At 39.3% G+C, this 19070-nt stretch overlaps 1 protein-coding gene across 5 annotated transcripts in view; it reads right to left on the bottom strand.

The window, feature by feature from the left end:
- LOC148015638 (exportin-4 protein) overlaps positions 1–19070 on the bottom strand; it is a 171894-nt gene that overhangs the window by 72761 nt on the left and 80063 nt on the right. For all 5 annotated transcript variants that reach the window (XR_015688297.1, XM_087664915.1, XM_087664917.1 and 2 more), the window contains one exon: positions 3819–3928. Coding sequence is in view for 4 of the 5 variants with exons in the window: in XM_087664915.1 (XP_087521041.1) it covers positions 3819–3928 (110 nt within the window). In the remaining variant the exon portion in view is untranslated. The remainder of the gene's footprint in view (positions 1–3818; positions 3929–19070) is intronic.

Raw genomic sequence — 19070 nt, forward strand, 5'->3', positions numbered from 1 at the left:
GAAATGAGCTGCGGTCTCTCACTTTGTCCCGCAGTTCACTCTGACAGGGGGAACCCCCATCAGACCCTCAGAACCCCTGACGATAACCATCACCAAGGAAAACAGAATGATACACGAAAGAATATAAGCATCAGGATAGGCATCTCCCAGGCTGTCTCTTCTCAAGACAAAGCGTTTATACAACGGCTAACAAATTAGCCAGTCTAGCAATCTACAAGCAAACCCATGCGGGAAATTTCTAAATGGAAGAAGGTGCTGGAATCCAAAAATGCTAAGGCATCTTGCTGCCTCCTAATACACTTTAACTCCCCTAGCCTCTCCCATCAGACCCTGGGGTTATGAACAGTCTCTGTCCAAAAGCAATTAAGAGAGGAAATGTGCTAAGCCTTGTTGCACCTTGCCGTCAAGATTTACCATGGAATAGTGCCGGAAATTAGTCCACATCTGTCAAGGTGAAGTCTGGCAGAAAACTCTATGAAAAATCCTAACCATAATTATCATTATCGAAAAAACAGAGTAGAGATCCAAGTACATGAAAGAATATAAGCATCAGGATAGGAATCTCTCACGCTGTCTGTTCTCAAGGGAATGCTCAATGCTGATGAGGTGAACTGAACTAAGCTTACCAGTATCAGAAATGAGAAATCCAAACATCACCATTAACAGCAGAAATTTATGTCGTAATCCAGGAGAAGAATATGCAGGCTTGATATGGGCTTCAAACTGAGGGATCTTTTCACCCTAAGAATGACCAAATTTGTGTTTTCTTTTTCAAAGAAAATAACAATTTCATAAATAAATCCCCTTCAGACAAGATATCCCAAGGCAAAGTACAAAATTAGCCATGTAACTTCCAAATACAAAACATATAAATCAAACAGGAAACAACCAATTAGGGAGGCCCATATTTCCACACTATGTGTCGCTGAAAATGAAAGAAGTGCAAGAATCCCAGATTCTTAGGAAAAGCATCTCTTCTACTCCTCTCTCAGTCACCACGGAGCCTCTCCCACCTCCCACAGAGCCTGGACAATCTCTTTCCAAATCATGGAGAAAGCCTCTCAATGGATATACTACAAGTCTACAGCATGACTACATCTAAATAGACCAAGCAATGATACTAGCTATCAGCTCAAATCTCTGAAAGTGCCCCTTGGTCCACTCTAACTGTGAAATATTTGGCATGGCAATCCTGTTTAAGTGTTGAGCTTAGAAATGCATTGCATGATGATTAGCCTCTTGAGCAACCCCAAAACATGCTTATTTAATAAAAAATGCAAAAAACAGTCCGCAGTTCAAGAGAGTTTCTGTGAAACCTAATTTGGGAGGGTCCATCCACATCTATAAATAGACAAGTTGTCCCCCATTCAGTCCTCATCCCTTCTGTGCAGGTTTCTCACCCTTGCAAGTAGATTTCGGCCATCAATCTCCTACCACGTGGCCGTCCAACCTCCGCGACGTCTGCCATGACTTGTCTACCCTCCAACTAGCTCGCGACTTCTTCCATGCTGTCACCTGCTGACTGGTTAGCACCAATTGCTGCATTTGAACCTCCACTACCATCGCCACCTATCTGACACTATGTTGCTACCTGCATTTGCACTCCACCTGCCCAAGCAACAAGTTCTCCTTCATCATAGGGCTGCTCCACTGCTGCATTTGCAGCTTTTGGCTGCCACTTGACATCATCACCACCTCTACTGCTTGTGTTTGCAGCATCTGGCTGCCACCTGCCTTCTCCAACATCATCCTTTGTTGTCGCCAAGCTCTCCAACCTCCAATAGGATTTGTGTTTCACAGTTTCTTCTCTCCGACACTCCATTGGTGGTCACAATAATTGGGATCCATCTTCGGTGGACGTCACTCTCCAACACTACTACTCTGCCCTTGGGCACTCTATACACTCTTCCATTCATTTAGAATATTCATTCACTTCAGAGTTGTTCTCTTTCTCTCTCGTTCTGTTTATGTTTGCTTTTGTGTTTGAGCTTTGAGTTTTGCATTTAGGGTTTAAGTTTTGCATGTCTATGTCTGTATCGTTGTGTTTCTGTCATGATCGTACACTTTTGTGTTCCCTTAATGAGAACCCTAATAGCTACTCCACAATCCTCTTCAAATGGTATCAGAGCCGGTGCTCTTGTAAAGAGTATCCCGAGGATATTGTTGAGTGCTAGAGTGGCATTAATTAAATAATTAAATACCAAGTCTCTAATGTCACCATTGTTATTAGTGGCCAATAAATTGATCTAGGCCCAAATCGGACACCAGGTACCACCTAGTACCCATCAGGCATAACTTATTACAACTTTTGCCTTTGACACTTGCTGCATCCTCGAGCTCCTTGGCATGTTACCATGAAATAACTACCATGTGTATCACATGTGTTAAACAACCTTGTACATTTGATTAATAGTTTAATCAAATGCTATCAACAAGATTAAAGCATCTCAAAAATTTTGCGACCCCGTGACAAACCTTCCCCTTGGAATCTATGTAATCATCTTGAATTGCACTGCATTATGCCAAAGAAAACGCATGCTACACTAGAATTTCCACAAGGCATCACAATCACAACATTGATCACTATTGTCCAACCATGATATCCACCCCAAACTAGCTGAAAACTTCCAACCAGCATAAACATCAGATAATACTAAGATTTAGTCCACAACTGTTGCTAAAAACCTATTGGATGCTAGTGCTTAGACTAGCATTAATTAATTAATTAATTAATCCCTACTCTCTAATGTCACCATTGTCATTAGTGGCCAATAAATTGATCTAGGCCAAAATCTGACACTGGGTACCACCTAGTTCCTATCAGGCATAACTTATTGTAACTTTTGCCTTTGACATTCGTTGTATCGTCAAGGTCCTTGGCCTATTACCATGAAATAACTGCCATTGGCATCACATGTGCTAAACCACCTTGCATATTTGATTAATAATTTAATCAAATGTTATCAGCAAGATTAAAGCATCTCAAAATTTCACAATCCAGTGACAACAGCTCTTTGTCCAAGAACACTACCAATCCCCAAAAGGAAGGGATGAGATATTGTCTAGTGACTGTACTAAAACCCTTCCTTCTAGAACACAGAGATTTCGGTAGTAGAAAAGTCAAAACCCGCTCCAAAAAAGTACACATCTTCGTTCATCCATGGGTGCAATGAAGCATACAGAATCACTGAAATAATTTTCCTTAAAACATATACAATGAGGAGTATACAAACACAAAAACCAAGCTGTGACTAAACATCATCTTAACATAATTTCTTAATCAGATATAAAAACACAGCATTTTTTGGGGAATATAATGAAAAAAACAAATATTCGAGAACTTCCTGCATGCTTATCAGATTTTATATGAAAAACCTGTGACCCAGAGGGAATAGAAAACATGAAAGCCGGAGGTCTTGCACATGAGTTCACTAGCCCACATGACTCAAGAACAAGTGACAGAATTGCCAAACAAAACCAGAAATGTGTAGATAAAGGTTACCAAAGCAGAAGAAAATTGATCTATGGTTATGGTTTGCACACATAAGGCATCAAAGAACATTATGTTTTTCCCGTATTCAGAACATTCAAACAGCACATCTCATTCCCAATGCAACCGGATACTTCTTGTACAAGGCCAAAGCTACAATAACACACACTTTCTTTGCCACGATGAGTTTACACTTATGCACATTGAATGACATGTTCTATTACATACAGATTACGAGTACAGGGAATAGTGTATATAGTATATATTAAAGTTTGTTTGCATTGAAAAGTGATCTCATTAAATCCATGGAAGAAAATTGCATGCTCACCTCGCTTATGAAAGAACATCGCTCAGACAATAGGGCTGCAAGAAGAGGAACAGATGCAGCTGGTGCAGCACGTGCTATTAAGGCAAAAGCACTGAGCCTTTCATCTCTAGCTGCCACAACATCATTAGTTATCATGAGAAACAAATCTTTTTTTAAAAGCAAGTTTTTCATGTTAGGCACAACTTCAACCTGCACATCTACCATTTTGATCGATTAGCAAAAGGCTAACTCCTGTCTAACTTTCTCTTTTCTATTCTGAAGCAGATGCAAAGTTATCAAGCATGGTCTACGCAACATAAAAACAATCATTTTCTTCCTAACAACAAAAATTCTACTAAAATCCTCAGCAACAAACATATAAATTAAAACAACATAAACATCCGAAATACTGAAGTGTTACTATATTTTGTAGTGATGTGTTTGAACATACTCATGACGACGAGGCTTGTTTTCCTTCTCTAGGAGGTTTTCTTCCACCGGCCTCATATATATGCCCTTTTATTCTAGGGGAAATTTAGTCTTGTAAAGTCTTCTAATTTTGATACCTCTCAATCTACTTTGCATTCTGTCCTCTGAAGCTTCTTCTCCTTCGAGCTACGTGTGTGTATTCCTACAACCCTAAATCCAACATTTGGTATTATAATAGGATTCAACCTCTTGGGCAAAGCCATCAACACACTCTACTTCATCTTTTTTGACTAAAACAAGATTTAAGAAGCATTTGTAGGTCAACTAATATTGTGTATAAGCCCGTAGGGCTTAACATTGTCAATTTGTTTTGTTCATGTTCAGTTCACGCTCTATTTGCTGTCAGTATTATGCAAGCTATTCCATCTTTTCGTGCAAAATTTTCACCGACATTCATTTCTACAAGAAAGACCTTTTGAGTCTACTTCTATAGATTTTTTGAATGCAATAAATGGCCACACCTGAGGACAATGAAATATTCCATACGTTGGCTATTCAAGACAAGTTGGTGTTAAGTTAAAAATTCATTACATACTGATTAGCTCTTTAAAACAGCCCCAAAACATGTAAATTACCAATGTGTCATTAAATGGGGAGCGGATCTAGAGAGTTTCTATGTCCCACATGCAAAACCCTAATTTGGAAGGATCCTTCTACATCTATAAATAGACAAGCTGCCCACCACTCAGCCCTATCCTTCTGTGTAGGTTTCTCACTCCACCATGCAGGTTTCAGCCATCGGCAACGTTATTCTTGTTGTCCAGCCCCTACCAACTGCAACTTGGCATCCTCCAGACCCTGGTGCCCAATCTACTACTGCTACGAGTGCAAGGGCTCAATATGAGCATTGCATTCGACTAGTGGGAGTTAGTTAAAGGTTCGCTTAAGACCTTTAAGTGGGAGGTTGTTGGGTGTAAAGGCCCTTACGCTACTCCCGTCTGTATATTACTTTACACATGTGAACTCACCCTTGCAGGTATAAGTGTACCGTACCCCAAGTATAAATACATTCTTTTATTCTTTGTGTGTACCACACTGGTACACACCGATCATTTGACTCTCACTCTCACACTCACTCGCTGTTCACTAAACTCCTGCGTTTTGTTGTCCAACGAGCCAGTCCATCATCTAACTCATCCTCTACTCTTGGCTAGCTGTCTACAGCCTGTGGTGACCAGTCTTTAGCCTTCTTGCGCACTCCTATACATAGTATCCAAGGGTTTCTCAAACAGAAGGTGTGAAACGGGTTTCATAGGTATCATACAAGTCTTGTTAAATGTTACAAACGCGTTTCCGTATGAAAGTTTAATGAGCATATACTAAATGACTCATGTGACAAAGAAAACATAGATTGACATTATTCATTATTCTATACAATGCAAATGAACATTCAACATAGCATCAATATTTGCATGCATCATAGTCCACTATCCATGCCCAACATCGACTTTAGCTATAAAAGGAGCCATCAATATATGCAATCATCATGAATAACAACTCAAAACAAAACTCCAACAATCAATGTCAATATCCATGTCAATGTGTTAAAAGAATCCATGATAAACAATGACTATGAAAGTCCCAAGATAGTTAGGGTATGGCAATTGTGAAAGTTTAAAATAGGTGTTTCATATGTTTATGAAACGCCTAAGTATGAAACGAATTTCCGAACCTTATGAAACAGGTTTCTTGGCAACTATGCTTCTACACCTCCAACTAGTGGTTACCGCAATTGGGAACCATCTTCGATGGACCTCATCACTGACTGTTGTGCCCTTGAGCATTCTGTACACTCTTACATTCATTTGATGCATTGATTCATTCACTTCAGAGTTCTCTTCTCTCTCTATTTGTGTTTGTTTGTGTTTTTACATTTTGGGTTTTGAGTTTGAGTTTTGTGTTAAAGCTTTGTGTTTATTGCGTTCATATCTGAGTTATTGTGTTTTAGTCATGTTCGTACATTCTGTGTTATCTCAATGCAAATCCTAGCATATTTTCACATAGAATCAAAGCCACTGCTCTTTTAAAGACTATCCTGTGGTATTGTGGAGGCATGGTTCTATGCCCAATACACGAACGACACGTAACCAGTTCACACTATCTCAAACTCCTCCTTCTTGGGATCCCATGGTGTCTTATTAAGCTTCTCCATCACTGGAGGCCTTGAGGACCTATTATCAACTCAACAAGGAAGACGTCGCTTCACCTTCACCTTCACTTTCTTCTCCTTTTCCTAACTTCGTGACTAATGAGAAGTCTGAAGAATTGGTGAACAACAAGTATGGTCCAACTTATCTCCCTCCTACCAGTTTTTCTACTACATCTCAACCAATTGGTGAGGCTGGCCACCTCTCTGATTAATGAGAAATACCGCATTTGTGACAATTGGTGAACCATCCTCTTCATCTCAACCAAGCCCAATGTCACGTTCCTATAATCTCTTTGAGTAAAATGAATCAAAACCCTCCCCTATTTCTCCTTTTGGTATACAACCTTCAAACAATTTGCAATATATCAATTTTAGTTGAGGAGGCTTTAGACGCAAATACGCATCTACGAGTATGCCTAGTATTATATCTTCTATTTCTTCTAAGAATGGAGTTGGCACTTCTTTCACACTCCCCTCATATTCCACCCACATCTCCTGGATCTCTTTCTTTTGTATTCAGTAATCTAGGATTGCACTCCACTTCTGCCCAACACACTGGAAGTTGGATCTTCCATCTTTGTTCCTAGTTCCTTCTCTTTCTCTACACCCCATGTCACCGCCTCACGTGAATGTCACTTTACACCCTAGTTCATAGTTTGGGTAAATGCCACCCTTTAACACTATGCCTTCCACATTCCCACAAATGAGCACATCCCTTTACCCTTGGAAGGTGGTCATATGTATCCTTCTCACTTCCCTTCAATAGCAGTCTCCTTATCCATCTCCATGGGTCACTCCCATGCATATACTTCCATCCTCTACCCTGTCTTTGGGACCTAGTTATTGATCTAGAGCAACATAACCACCAAACATTTAACCCCCGCAATGTTTCGTATTTCACCTTAAAACGTTCCACCTTTGGGCAAGTCCCAAGCAAGACGCCAAGTGAAATGGTTGAATAATACATATGAGATGGTTTCCTATATAAACAATGAGTTACAACTTACACATTTATACCATATGAATCCTTTCATATCAATAAATAATGTGTATCTTATTTTCTCTCATCCCCCAAACATGTCTTGAGTTATCTCAGTATTTTTCAGCAATCCGAACCATCAGAGGAAGAGATTTCAATCAATCTCTGCTGTAAACCCTAACTTAGGGCAAAAATTAGGGCCTTGACGGCTGCCTCGAGTCGCGTACTCAGAATTCAAGGCCTAGGACTTAAATTCCAACAACTGAAATTAAGAAATTTTAGGGAGATTCATGAGACAAGCCGGCCAATATCAGATTTAGGGCTGAATTTATCTTTCAAGGAGCAAGATGAAAGCCAATACCCAAGCAAACTAAGGGGTAAATTGGTTTGGAGGCTTACTGGTTAGTTTTAACAGCAACAAGCACTTAGATTAGTGGAGGAAATCAAAGGATCTCAGTTGTACTCCTTCCATTTGCAATATAAGATAAAGAAATACCACAAGGGGTGCCAATTTTGGGGCCAACCAGGTATCCAATGTGCAAGATTAAAGTGATAAAGTGTGCATTTTTAGTTTATGTGAATTTTATGCTTGTTGTAATTGGTATCTAAGCAAGAAATTACCACCCTTTCAGAGGAGGAAGGCCGGTTTCATGGTTCCACGGCTCGAGGTACGTGATTGAAGGTCAGAAGCTTTGCTTTAGTGCTGAAGTTGTATTTAGCTAAACATTATAGCAAGAATGTCTTCAAATAGTGAGATGGGATCAAGCAAGGAAGATGCCTCTCAATCTGAAATTTCACAAACTATTCGGGGAAATGCAATGCTTGATCTTGGACAAAGCATGAAGCATGGACGACAAGCTGAGAATGAGGGAATTTGACAAGAGGGAAGCACACTGGCATTGCAAATGCTCATGTTGGCATTGGTTGATTCATCTTGGCAATGATTCAATACATACAGTGATTGTAGGACATTTCTCCTTCGTTGTAGTCATTAAAATGGGTGATCTAGGACTTTGTTTATTTTTCATTGATCATAAATTGATGTCTTGGTACCCTGCAGAGTGCCCTCAGTTCTATTCATGAGTATTGAAGGTTCAACAAGGTCAAAGTTGGACCTATAGACCTCTTACAAACTCATTCAAACAGGGCAGGTTGTACACAGTTTCAGTCAGCCAACTTTGGGCTATCATATCTTTTTCTGACCTGCTCTGAAATTTACTGTTAAGTGCTCTGTTCGAAGAGGAAAGTGTTAGCTTCATTTTGAATCAAAAAGTTTGTCGATCGGACTTTTAGTCAAAAGTTATGGCTCATTTAGTATCCATAGGTACTGCAAGACTGCACTTTCCACAGGCAAGGAAACAAAGTATTATAGGTCTAATTAGAGATGTTGGTGTAGCTGAAATGTTTATGCAATTGGCAAATGATCCTCAGTTTATGCACTTTTTGAACCCTTAAAGGAGGGCAGCAAAGGTAAGAAGAGGAAATCATCTTCAAAAGCTTTGGGACAGAAAGATGTACCAAAGGAAGAGCCAATACAGAAGCATGATGTTCCAAATGGTGGTAGTGAGCATAAGCAAATGCTATTAGTGGGGCAATTGATGCATATGCGAGGCCAACTTGGAAGTGCCAATCCAATGCTTTTTGGATAGCAAAGCATACACACAATGATAGGGCAGCTGGGATACTTTGGTGTTGGCACTAGTTTCCATGCTATGGTAGACTTGGGACCGCATATGGGAATGTATGGCATAATCCCTTAAGGTATGCAGCAACCAATGTGTGGTGTGCAAGGCCTAGTGTATTCCGGTATGGCTAGTAATATACATAACTCCATGTATAGCAATATTGGCATGATGCCGGGGCACAAACTTCCATATTTGGCAATGCATATATGCAATCCGTTGTGTTTGCAACTCATCGTATTAATGTTGGTCATGCAAATGCTCTATATCGTGTTGGTCATGAGGAAAAATGATGCTAGTAATGCATGCAATGTATGGGAAAATGTATCTTCGTATGGCTGGTAGTATGCGAATTCCCATGCATAGTTACATTGCAATGGTCCAAAGTATTGCAAACAAGAATGCTTCCTTATGCATTTGGTGCTCCTAGCATGTCAACTGGATGCAATGTTGCATATTAGTTAAGTTGAAATTAAAACAATGTAAAAGTATAAAGCATCTCAATGCTTAAGGGCAAGAAAGACCTACAACCTAATGAAGGTTTTGAGGCAAGTTAGAGGTAAACTTTCCATATACTTCTTGGTGAAGCTTCAACATTGTTTCACAAATAGATGCAAAGCGGATGGAAGATGATGACTTGGCACACCATCCTTAGTTCTTGCTTTACTTAGATGCCTTTCAATTAGAGCCAACTTCAATTTGGGCTCAGTCAAGTTAAACAGAGCAGGGATCCAGAGCATTGTATGATACTCAAGGGAGAGGTAGCACTTCCACACCACCAATTGTGGACAGTTCTCGTATTTAGTGGATCTTGAGTGTACTAATATGCATCCAAGGTACTGTGCTGACAATATGTCTACCATAAGGTTACTACTCAATGCACTAGTCACTGTGAGAAGTATGGAGATAAGTATGAGCTTCACCTAGATACTAAACTATACATTTACATCAGTTTGGCATGAGTTTGTGCGTCAGTTTTGACACAAAAATTCTGGTTTTAGCTCAATTTTTTATCAATTTGAGAATCATGTATGGTCACTTTTAGGATGAATTTTGCATCAATTTTGCATTAGTTACTAATCAACTTTTGTAATTAGTTTGTTATCAGTTCTCAAATTAGCAAGTGATCAGTTTATGATTAGATTATGCTCATTCTTTAATACTTTACAGCTGGTTCCATGGACAACAACAAGTTAGTAAATGCCATTGACAATTTCAGCCATGGTTTATACTGAGGATACATGCTTTACTATGGTTTTCTGGTTGTCTAGTCTAAGGGTCAATAACTTCTCAAGGATACTTCGAAGACAATTTGATCTAGCCAATTTGATTATTCGCTAGTGAAATTAATTTTTTGAGTACTAGAATAATTATTAAATTATTTTTTCGAATTAATATTTTAAAATTTAATTTAATAAAGTGGATAATGCTAGAAAATGGAATTAGAAGTCTGCCACTTTGCAAAACTTGCCCATGCAATTGGGAAAAGCGTATTTAGAGGCTAATGGAGTTTACTCTATACATTGTGAGAGAGAAGAAGGTTGTTAGAGAGCAAGGATAGACTGTTGATGTAATTTGCAGCCACCATGGATCAATCCTATAGCATGTGGCAGCAATTTGGAGCCGTTCAGAAGCAGTGATAGTAACCCAAGGTCCTTCTAGTGCAAATGACAACATAAGGAGGAGACCACAGTCTTTCTGGTGGCCCTAAGCTATACGTGACGGCATTCTTGGATATTTGAGCAAGACAGTAGCAATTTTTCAGTATTTTCCGCGATGAAACCCTAAAATTTATCTCCCTATAACATTGTCTTATCCCCAACACATGTCTTGAGTTATCTCAACATTTTCTAGCAAATTTGAGTCATCAGAGAAAGAGATTTCAATCAATCCTGCTGTAAACCCTAATTTACAACAATAACTAGGGTTTTAACGGCCGCCTCAAGACACATGCTCAAAATTCAGAGCCTAGGACTTAAATTCCAACAGCTGAAATTGAGGAATTTTAGGGAGATTCAAGAGACCAGCCAACCAATATCAGATTTGGGGATGAAGTTGTCTTTCAACGAGCAAGGTGAAGGCGAATTCCCAAGCAAACCGAGAGGCAAATTAGTTTGAAGACTTGTTGATTAGTTTTGACAGCGAGAGACACTTGGATTAGTACAGGAGATCAAAGGATCTCAAGTTATACTCCTTCCACTTACAATATAAGATTAAGAAATACCACAAGGGGCACTAGTTTTGGGTCCAACCGGGTGTCCAATGTCAAAGATTGAAGTGGTGAAGTATGCATTTTCAGTTTATGTGAATTTTATACTTCTTGTAGTTAGTACTTAAGCAAGGAATTACCACCCTTTTCTAGGAGGAAGGTTGGTTTCATCGAGCCCACAAATACACCTACACAAGCTCACTCATGAGCTGCCTAAACTACTAATAGTATATTAATTGCAAAAGGGTTTTGGAACAATGTGCACAGAATTGATGTACATCGTGTTGTGGCTATGGAAGCTGTAAGCGAAGAAAAAATAAGCGTTCTTGAGGATGTTGCAAGTTTCAATTCTATTACAGTTAATGCTAGAACGCCACCACCAACCACTGCGGTTGAGGGTATTACATCTTCCAGTTCTACTACAAGTAAAGCTAGAGCACCACCACCTAAAGTTAAGTAGATTCATTAGAATCACATGGATGGGGAGACTCGTGCCTCATGAAAGTTAACTAAAGAAGCTTGAGATAAAATGACATGTTTGTATCAAGGAAGAAATAAGGTCCATGTTGGTTACCCGCATAAGCAATTAGAATTTGAACGCATGGATGAAGGTGACTCTATAGACAATCAACAAAACGAGAATAGTTCAACTACAAACTTAGGTTACACTCCACATGGACAAATAGGAAAAACCTAGCAAAATACACCTTTTACTAATTGATTCTCTCATGGGATTGTGTTATTTGAGATTCAAACAATTTCTCTACTTTTTCGTAGAAAAATGTTAGGTTTTAAGTGGCTTCTAGAAGAGAAACACATATTTTTATTATACCTACATTTAAAAATCTTAGGACGCATATTTTAAAACACAATGCCAAAACATGAGACAAGTTCCACCAATTTGGTGTTGAACTAGCATGTTCTAAAAAAGTAGAAATGATCCTTCACAAAGAACCATTGCATGTTTTGGAAAAGTAGGAATGATCTAGCATGTTTTGAAAAAAGTAGGAATGATCCTTCACAAAGAACCATTGCATGAGTTTTCGAGAGCAACACCTCTCTTTCGTAGATTAGAATAACATAAAAGCCAAGCATGTGAAAACAATAGCACAACCAATGGACTAGAATGTTGCACTCCAACATTTCAAGCCATGCAAAAAACATCACTCTACTAGTGGCATTTTATAGATTTGTAGATTAGAACACACAAGGCAATCATCTGAAAACAAGAGCACAACCAACCAAGTCTTGAGTGTTACAGTCCTACACTTCAAGCCATGCAAAAAATATTACTCTATTCACTTCTGACATTTTATTAATAGTTTTGTGAATACTCACTCATCCCTAAGTTCTATCTTATGACAACCATGCATGGGTATTTGCATGTTGAACCTATAGTCCTACCCATGTGGCCTCTTTTTTATGGCACAATAAGCGGGACAGCTTAGCTTCAATCTAATGTTGCATTTCACATAGTTGAACAAGCAAAGCCTATTGTGTCCCCAACTATGGGCACATGGGTTCATAGTTGCACTAGTACCACATACGAAGGGATTTATACTATTTACTATCAATACTATACAATACATATTAGCGTCATAAGGTACCAACTGTATTAATGCTTCGTTTTCAATCCCATTCACACTTTATCTTTTATTGAAAATAGATGGAGTGCACTAAGATTCCTTAATCTCCTCCACAAAACCAAGTGCCTATTACCGTCCTTCAACCAAATTTGCCCCTTAGTTTGCTCAGGATTGGCCTCCAACAATGCTCATTGGGTAACAAATTCAACCACAAAGCTTTACTGGCTAAATGGTCACTTGAATCTCTTAAAATTCCCAATTCCAATGACTAAAATTAAAGTCTCTAGGTGTCATGAGGACATGTATTTTTGAAACCTCACTTAACATGTGGATAAATTTTGAATCACATGGTTAAGTAAATGTTGTACATGTAAGGTGTAACTGGGATTAGAGTATCTTTACGAGCACGACACATAAGGAAATCATGGAATCTCAAAGACAAAAGTTACTATAAGTTATGCCGCACAGGTACCTAGTGCTATCTGGTGCCAATTGCCGCCTAGGTCATTTGTCCATAAGTGTCAGTTGGTGACGCTAGGAAACTGGCATTTAATGCTACCTAACGCCAATCTGATGGTCATAAATGGCACAGAGACACTCGGGAATGAAAGTTGCCTAGCCAATTTAATTACTGGTTAGTCAATTTTATTTTTCAAGGCACCAAAATAATTATTAGATTAATTTTTAATATTCATGGAATAAAAAATAATATTTAATCATGGATAATGCTGGAAAAACCACTTGAAAACGCTGCCACTTGTCAAAAATGCCCATGCAAGACTAAAACATGTCTTTAGAAGCTAGAGAGAGACATTTTTTGGATATTTAGCTTGCAAGAGAGAGGGAGAAGATATTGTTGATCTCATTTGCAGCCATTGGAGGACCTTCTAAGCAAGCCAAAGATAAAAGAAGACCAATCAACAACAGGTGACAGCATCTACAAGCCGTTGAGACAGGGCAGCAGCGGTAAATGGCTGATTTTCTTCAATTCTTTGTATCCACAAGCTGCTGAGACAGAGCAGCAGTAGTAAATGATAGATTTTCTTCAATCCTTCACAAAGAAAGTCTGAATTTTCTCTCTCCTCAATATTCTCTCTCATCTCCTAGCCTTTATACAGCCTTGCTCCGAAGATTACAACATTGAGATCACCAAAGACTCAGAAATTTCAGATTTCTCTACGATAAACCCTAATGTGCAGCAAAAATTAGGGTTTAGTAGCAACCTTGGAAAGCATGCTAGAAATTGGAACCTCCAAGATGGATTCAACAGGGTTGAAGCTGTTTTAGGCTATTCAAGTGGAGGGACCAACAAATCAATGAATTTGGGGCATTTTTCATCTCCGTCAAAGCGAGTCAAGGCCAATTGATTACTCGAATCAAGGGGCAAATCTGATTGAAGACTTGCTGGTCATTTTGGACAACAAGGCGAGTTGGAATATTGAAAGAGATTGGGAGAATCCCATTGTACATCAACTTCTTCAACTAAATTAAATAAATACCGAAAGGGGTGTCAATTTTGGGGCCAACAAGTTGTTCAATGTCCAAGATTACATGGTAAAGTGTGAATTTCAGTTTTGTGAATTTGTTAATTGCTGTAAATAGTGCTTAATCAAGTTATTTACCACCCTATCCGAGCAGAAAGGCTGGTTACATGGTTCCATTGCCGGGATACCACTCAATCCCTTGATTTGGTGGGCCCCAAGCACCTGATTACAAGCCAAAGCTTTGTGCTAGTAGTAATTTTTAATCTCAACTGAGAAATGACAGCAATATGTCTTCATACAGTGAGATGGACTCAAACAGTGATGATGTCTCTCAATATGAACATTCACATGGGAATAAAGGAAATGTAATGTCTGACCTTGAAAGAGGCTTAGACCATGGACATGAAGCTGAAAATGTTGCCATTGGGCAAGATGCATGGCCTTTAGTGTGTAAGGAGGTTGATGACCAGCAAAGTGAAGAGGAATTTGATGACCACTTCAAGAGTCAAATGAAGACAACAGCAAATCTCTTTGCTGAATTGACAAAGGATCCTCAATTTTACCCAATTTTCAAATGCCCCAAAGGACGACAGCAAAGGCAAGAAGAAGAGAATGTCTTTTCCACCTTCGGGACAGCAAGATGCGCCAAAGATAATGCCAAACCCTTCATTTGAAACTCCCAAAGATGCTAATGAAATAAAATAGATGGTACCTATGGGGCAAGAAATGCAAATACAAGGCCATCATAGAAGTGTCAATCCAATGGATTTATAGTTGGGCATGCATGCTATGATGGGACAGCAAGGATATTTTGGTGGAAGCACAATTTTTCATACTATGGTAAATATGGAAAACCCTATGTATGGTAGCATTGGCTTGATGCCCGGGGCACAAAATAGAATATTTGGTACCGCATCTACACCCCTGAATGCTTACGAGGCTCAAGGAATGAATGTTGGTCATGCAAATGCTCCGTTTGGCATCCGTTTTGATGTAAATTCAGCAAATACACCCTTTTTGCAGCAGCTAGTATATGGCAACTTGACACCCAAAGGGGCAATAAAAGACTGTAATGAGTGCCGAAAAGTAGTGAAGTTTGAGTCCTTCAGGAGTCTAGAAGATAGGCTGAAGGCTTTGACTTTCATTTAGCAGTTTAATGCAGCCTATTTAGGGGGGAACTTTATGGAGTCCTTGAAGATTCGAAAGGCAGCAATTTTCTTGAAAGAGAATGCATTATAGTAGTGGTCCACTCTTTTGATGCAAGGTAGAGCACCGTCAATGTGGGTACAATTCAAGCAAACGTTTGAATCGAATGTGTTGTCAAGTACCTTTGAGGTGGACATTATGACAGCTTGGAATAAACTAGAGGCTAAGGAATGTGCATGAGATCCGCAACTTCTTGGGTTTATGTTCTTACTACAGGAAGTATGTATGCGGGTTTTGCTGAAATTGCATCTCCATTGCATGCCTTGGAGAAGAAGGAGGTGCCATTTAGATGGACAGAAGTGGAAATTTCAGCATTTGAAAAGTTGAAGGAAAATATGACTTCAGATCATGTGCTTGTATTGCCCTATCTAAGAAAGTCATTCATAGTTCAATGTGATGCATGTGCTAACTGCATTGGGGTTGTTCTTATGGAGGACATCTGAGTTGTGGCTTTTGAGAGCCAAATTCTCCAGAGTGCAGAAAAAAACTTGCAGATCTATTAGAAAGAGCTCTTGGCTGTAATTCATGCATTGTCTATGTGGAAACATTATTTGTTCAGGGCAAATTCTACAGTGCAAACAAACCATCAAACTTTGAGATACTTTCTGACGCAGACAAAGTTGTCAGAGAGGCATATGAGATGGGCTAATTTTCTCTCTATATTTCAATTTCAGATTGTACATATTGATGGTAAAAAGAATGTTGTGGTTGGTGTACTGTCACTTAAGCCACAAATTTCAGCCGTTAGCATGGTTTACCACATTGAGTTGGATGCCATGAAAAAGCAATATGTTGTAGATTCAAACTTTGCTGATGTTTATGATCAGCTTTGCAATGGCCAAAGGCATGAACACTTTGTGCTAAGAGATGGATTTCTGAGGATGCATAGATGACTGTGTCTCACAAAGCATTTAACGTCTAGAGTTATCACTAAAAGTCATCCTCCTCCGTATGCAGGACACAGAGGTATTGATGCAACGGTCAAGGTAGAGGAGCATTTCTTTTATTGGCCAACTTTGAGGCATGAAGTAGAACAATTTGTTAAGACATGCATCATATGCCAAAAGGTCAAGCATGATACGCAAAAGATGTTGTGTTTGTTGCAGCCCTTGTCTATTCCAGATAGGCTCTGGCAGAGCATTGCAATGGACTTTATTTTCGAGCTTCCTAGGATCCCGACAGTGAATGATCAGATATTGCAAGTTTAGCAAATGAGCTCATTTCATTTGGGTGAGGAAGAAAATAAAGGATGATCATATGGCACGATTGTTTTAGCAGCACATCTTTAAGTATCGTGGTATGCCAGAGTCAATCATTAGTGATGGAGACCCCCAGATGACCAATTTATTTTGGAAGGGGTTGTTTGAGAATATGGGTACCATGCTGAAATTCTTGTCATCCTTCCATCCACAGACAGATGGTTAGTCTGAGAAAAAAAATTCCATAGTATTAGATCTTTTGAGGTGCTATATTCGAGATCATAAGACACAGTGGGAGCAATATTTGCTCTTGGTTGAGTTTGCTTACAGCAACACAACACATAGTCCTATAGGCAAAGCTCCATTTGAGGTGATTGAGGGTAGCAAGAAGATACCATCTATTCTGCAAATTAAGGATAAGATCTTTGTGGCTAATCGTTATGTGGAAAACTTGGATGTAGCCTATGCAGAGATAAAATATACACTTCAAAGATCACAAGAAAAGCAAAAGAGGGCAGTTGATTGCCGAAAACATGCTTTGCAGTTTGTAGGGGGTGATTATGTATTGCTGTGTGTTTCAAAAAGGCAAGGTTCAAAAAAATGAAAGAAAGATAAAGATTGTATCCGAAGTTAAGTATGAGATACTATGGACCCTTCGAGGTGTTTGAGAAGATCAGCAATGTAACATATCAACTGAAATTACCTCCACATTGGCGAATACACAATGCCTTTCTTGCCAGTTTATTGAGGCATTTTCATGGTAATGTGCGAGAGGATATGTTTGTTGAAGTTCAACCTGAGGTTGAGGAGCTGGATGAGATTTTGGTACTCGAGCAGATTTTGGTACACAAGGAAAAAAATGTCAACGGTAAGTTTCTAGGAGATACTTGGTGAAATTTGAGAATTATTCACCAATGGATGCCTACTAGATGGAAGAGGATGACTTGGCAAACAATCCTCAGTCATTGCAGCTTTGCATGGATGCCCTTCAATTAGAGCCGACTTTAGTTTGGGCTGCAACAAGTTAGAGCCAACTTTAGTTCGATTGCGTCAGGTTTAGCAAAGCAAGGGTCTAGAGTATTGCCCGATGTTGAAGGGAGAGGTAGCACTTCCACTCATTCAGTTATGGACAGCTCTCGTATGTCGTGGATCTAAGATGTATTCAGCATGCATCCACGATATTGCGTGGACAGTATTTTTTTTATGAGGTCACTACTTAGTGTACTAGTCACTGTGAGATGTATGCAACTAAGTATGAGTTTCACCCACGCACTATTTATAACAATTAACAAATTCACATACCCATACTCATCTGCATACATCTCACAGTGACTAGTACACTAAGTAGTGACCCTATGGCAAACATATTGTCAATGCAGTACCATGGATGCATGCAGAATACATTTGAAATCCACGACATACGAACAGCCTCAAAGATCTTATCCTTAGTTTGCAGAATAGGTGGTATCTTCTTGCAACCCTCAACCACCTCAAATGGAGCTTTACCTATAGAACTATGTGCTGTGTTGTTGTAAGCAAACTCAACCAAGAGCAAATATTGCTCCCACTATGTCTTATGATCTCGAACATAGCACCTCAAAATATCTAATACTATGGAATTTGCTTCCTCAGACTAACCATCTGTCTGTGGATGGAAGGATGACAAGAATTTCAGCATGGTACCCATATTCTCAAACAACCCCTTCCAAAATAAATTGGTCATCCAGGGGTCTCCATCACTAATGATTGACTCTGGCATACCACGATATTTAAAGATGTGCTACTGAAACAATCGTGCCATATGATCATCCTTTATTTTTTTCCTCACCAAAATGAAATGAGTTCATTTGCTAAACATGCAAATGATAGTCCATATCCAATCATTCACTGTTAGGATCCTAGGAAGCTCGAAAATAAAGACCATTGCAATGCTCTGCCAGAGCCTATTTGGAATAGGCAAGGGCTGCAACAAACCTAGCATCTTTTGCGTATCATGCTTGACCTTTTGGCATATGATGCATGTCTTAACAAATTGTTCTACTTCATGCCTCAAAGCTGGCCAATAAAAGAAATGCTCCTTTGCCTTGACCATTGCATCAATACCTCTGTGTCCTACATACGGAGCAGGATGACTTTCAGTGATAACTCTAGACTCCATGCATCCTAGCGTAATCTCCTCTTGTTGACCTGCACTAACTCTATAGGGTGGCTTACTAGGTGGGCTACTTTTTCTTACACCAAAAGCACTGGAGAACAAAAAGAAGATGAGCGAGGCTGAATTAGCCCTTTT

This window comes from Lygodium microphyllum, chromosome 24, assembly GCF_053477565.2.
Source record: "Lygodium microphyllum isolate KBCC chromosome 24, Lygodium_microphyllum_v1.1.10, whole genome shotgun sequence".
Classification (NCBI taxonomy): Eukaryota; Viridiplantae; Streptophyta; class Polypodiopsida; order Schizaeales; family Lygodiaceae; genus Lygodium; species Lygodium microphyllum.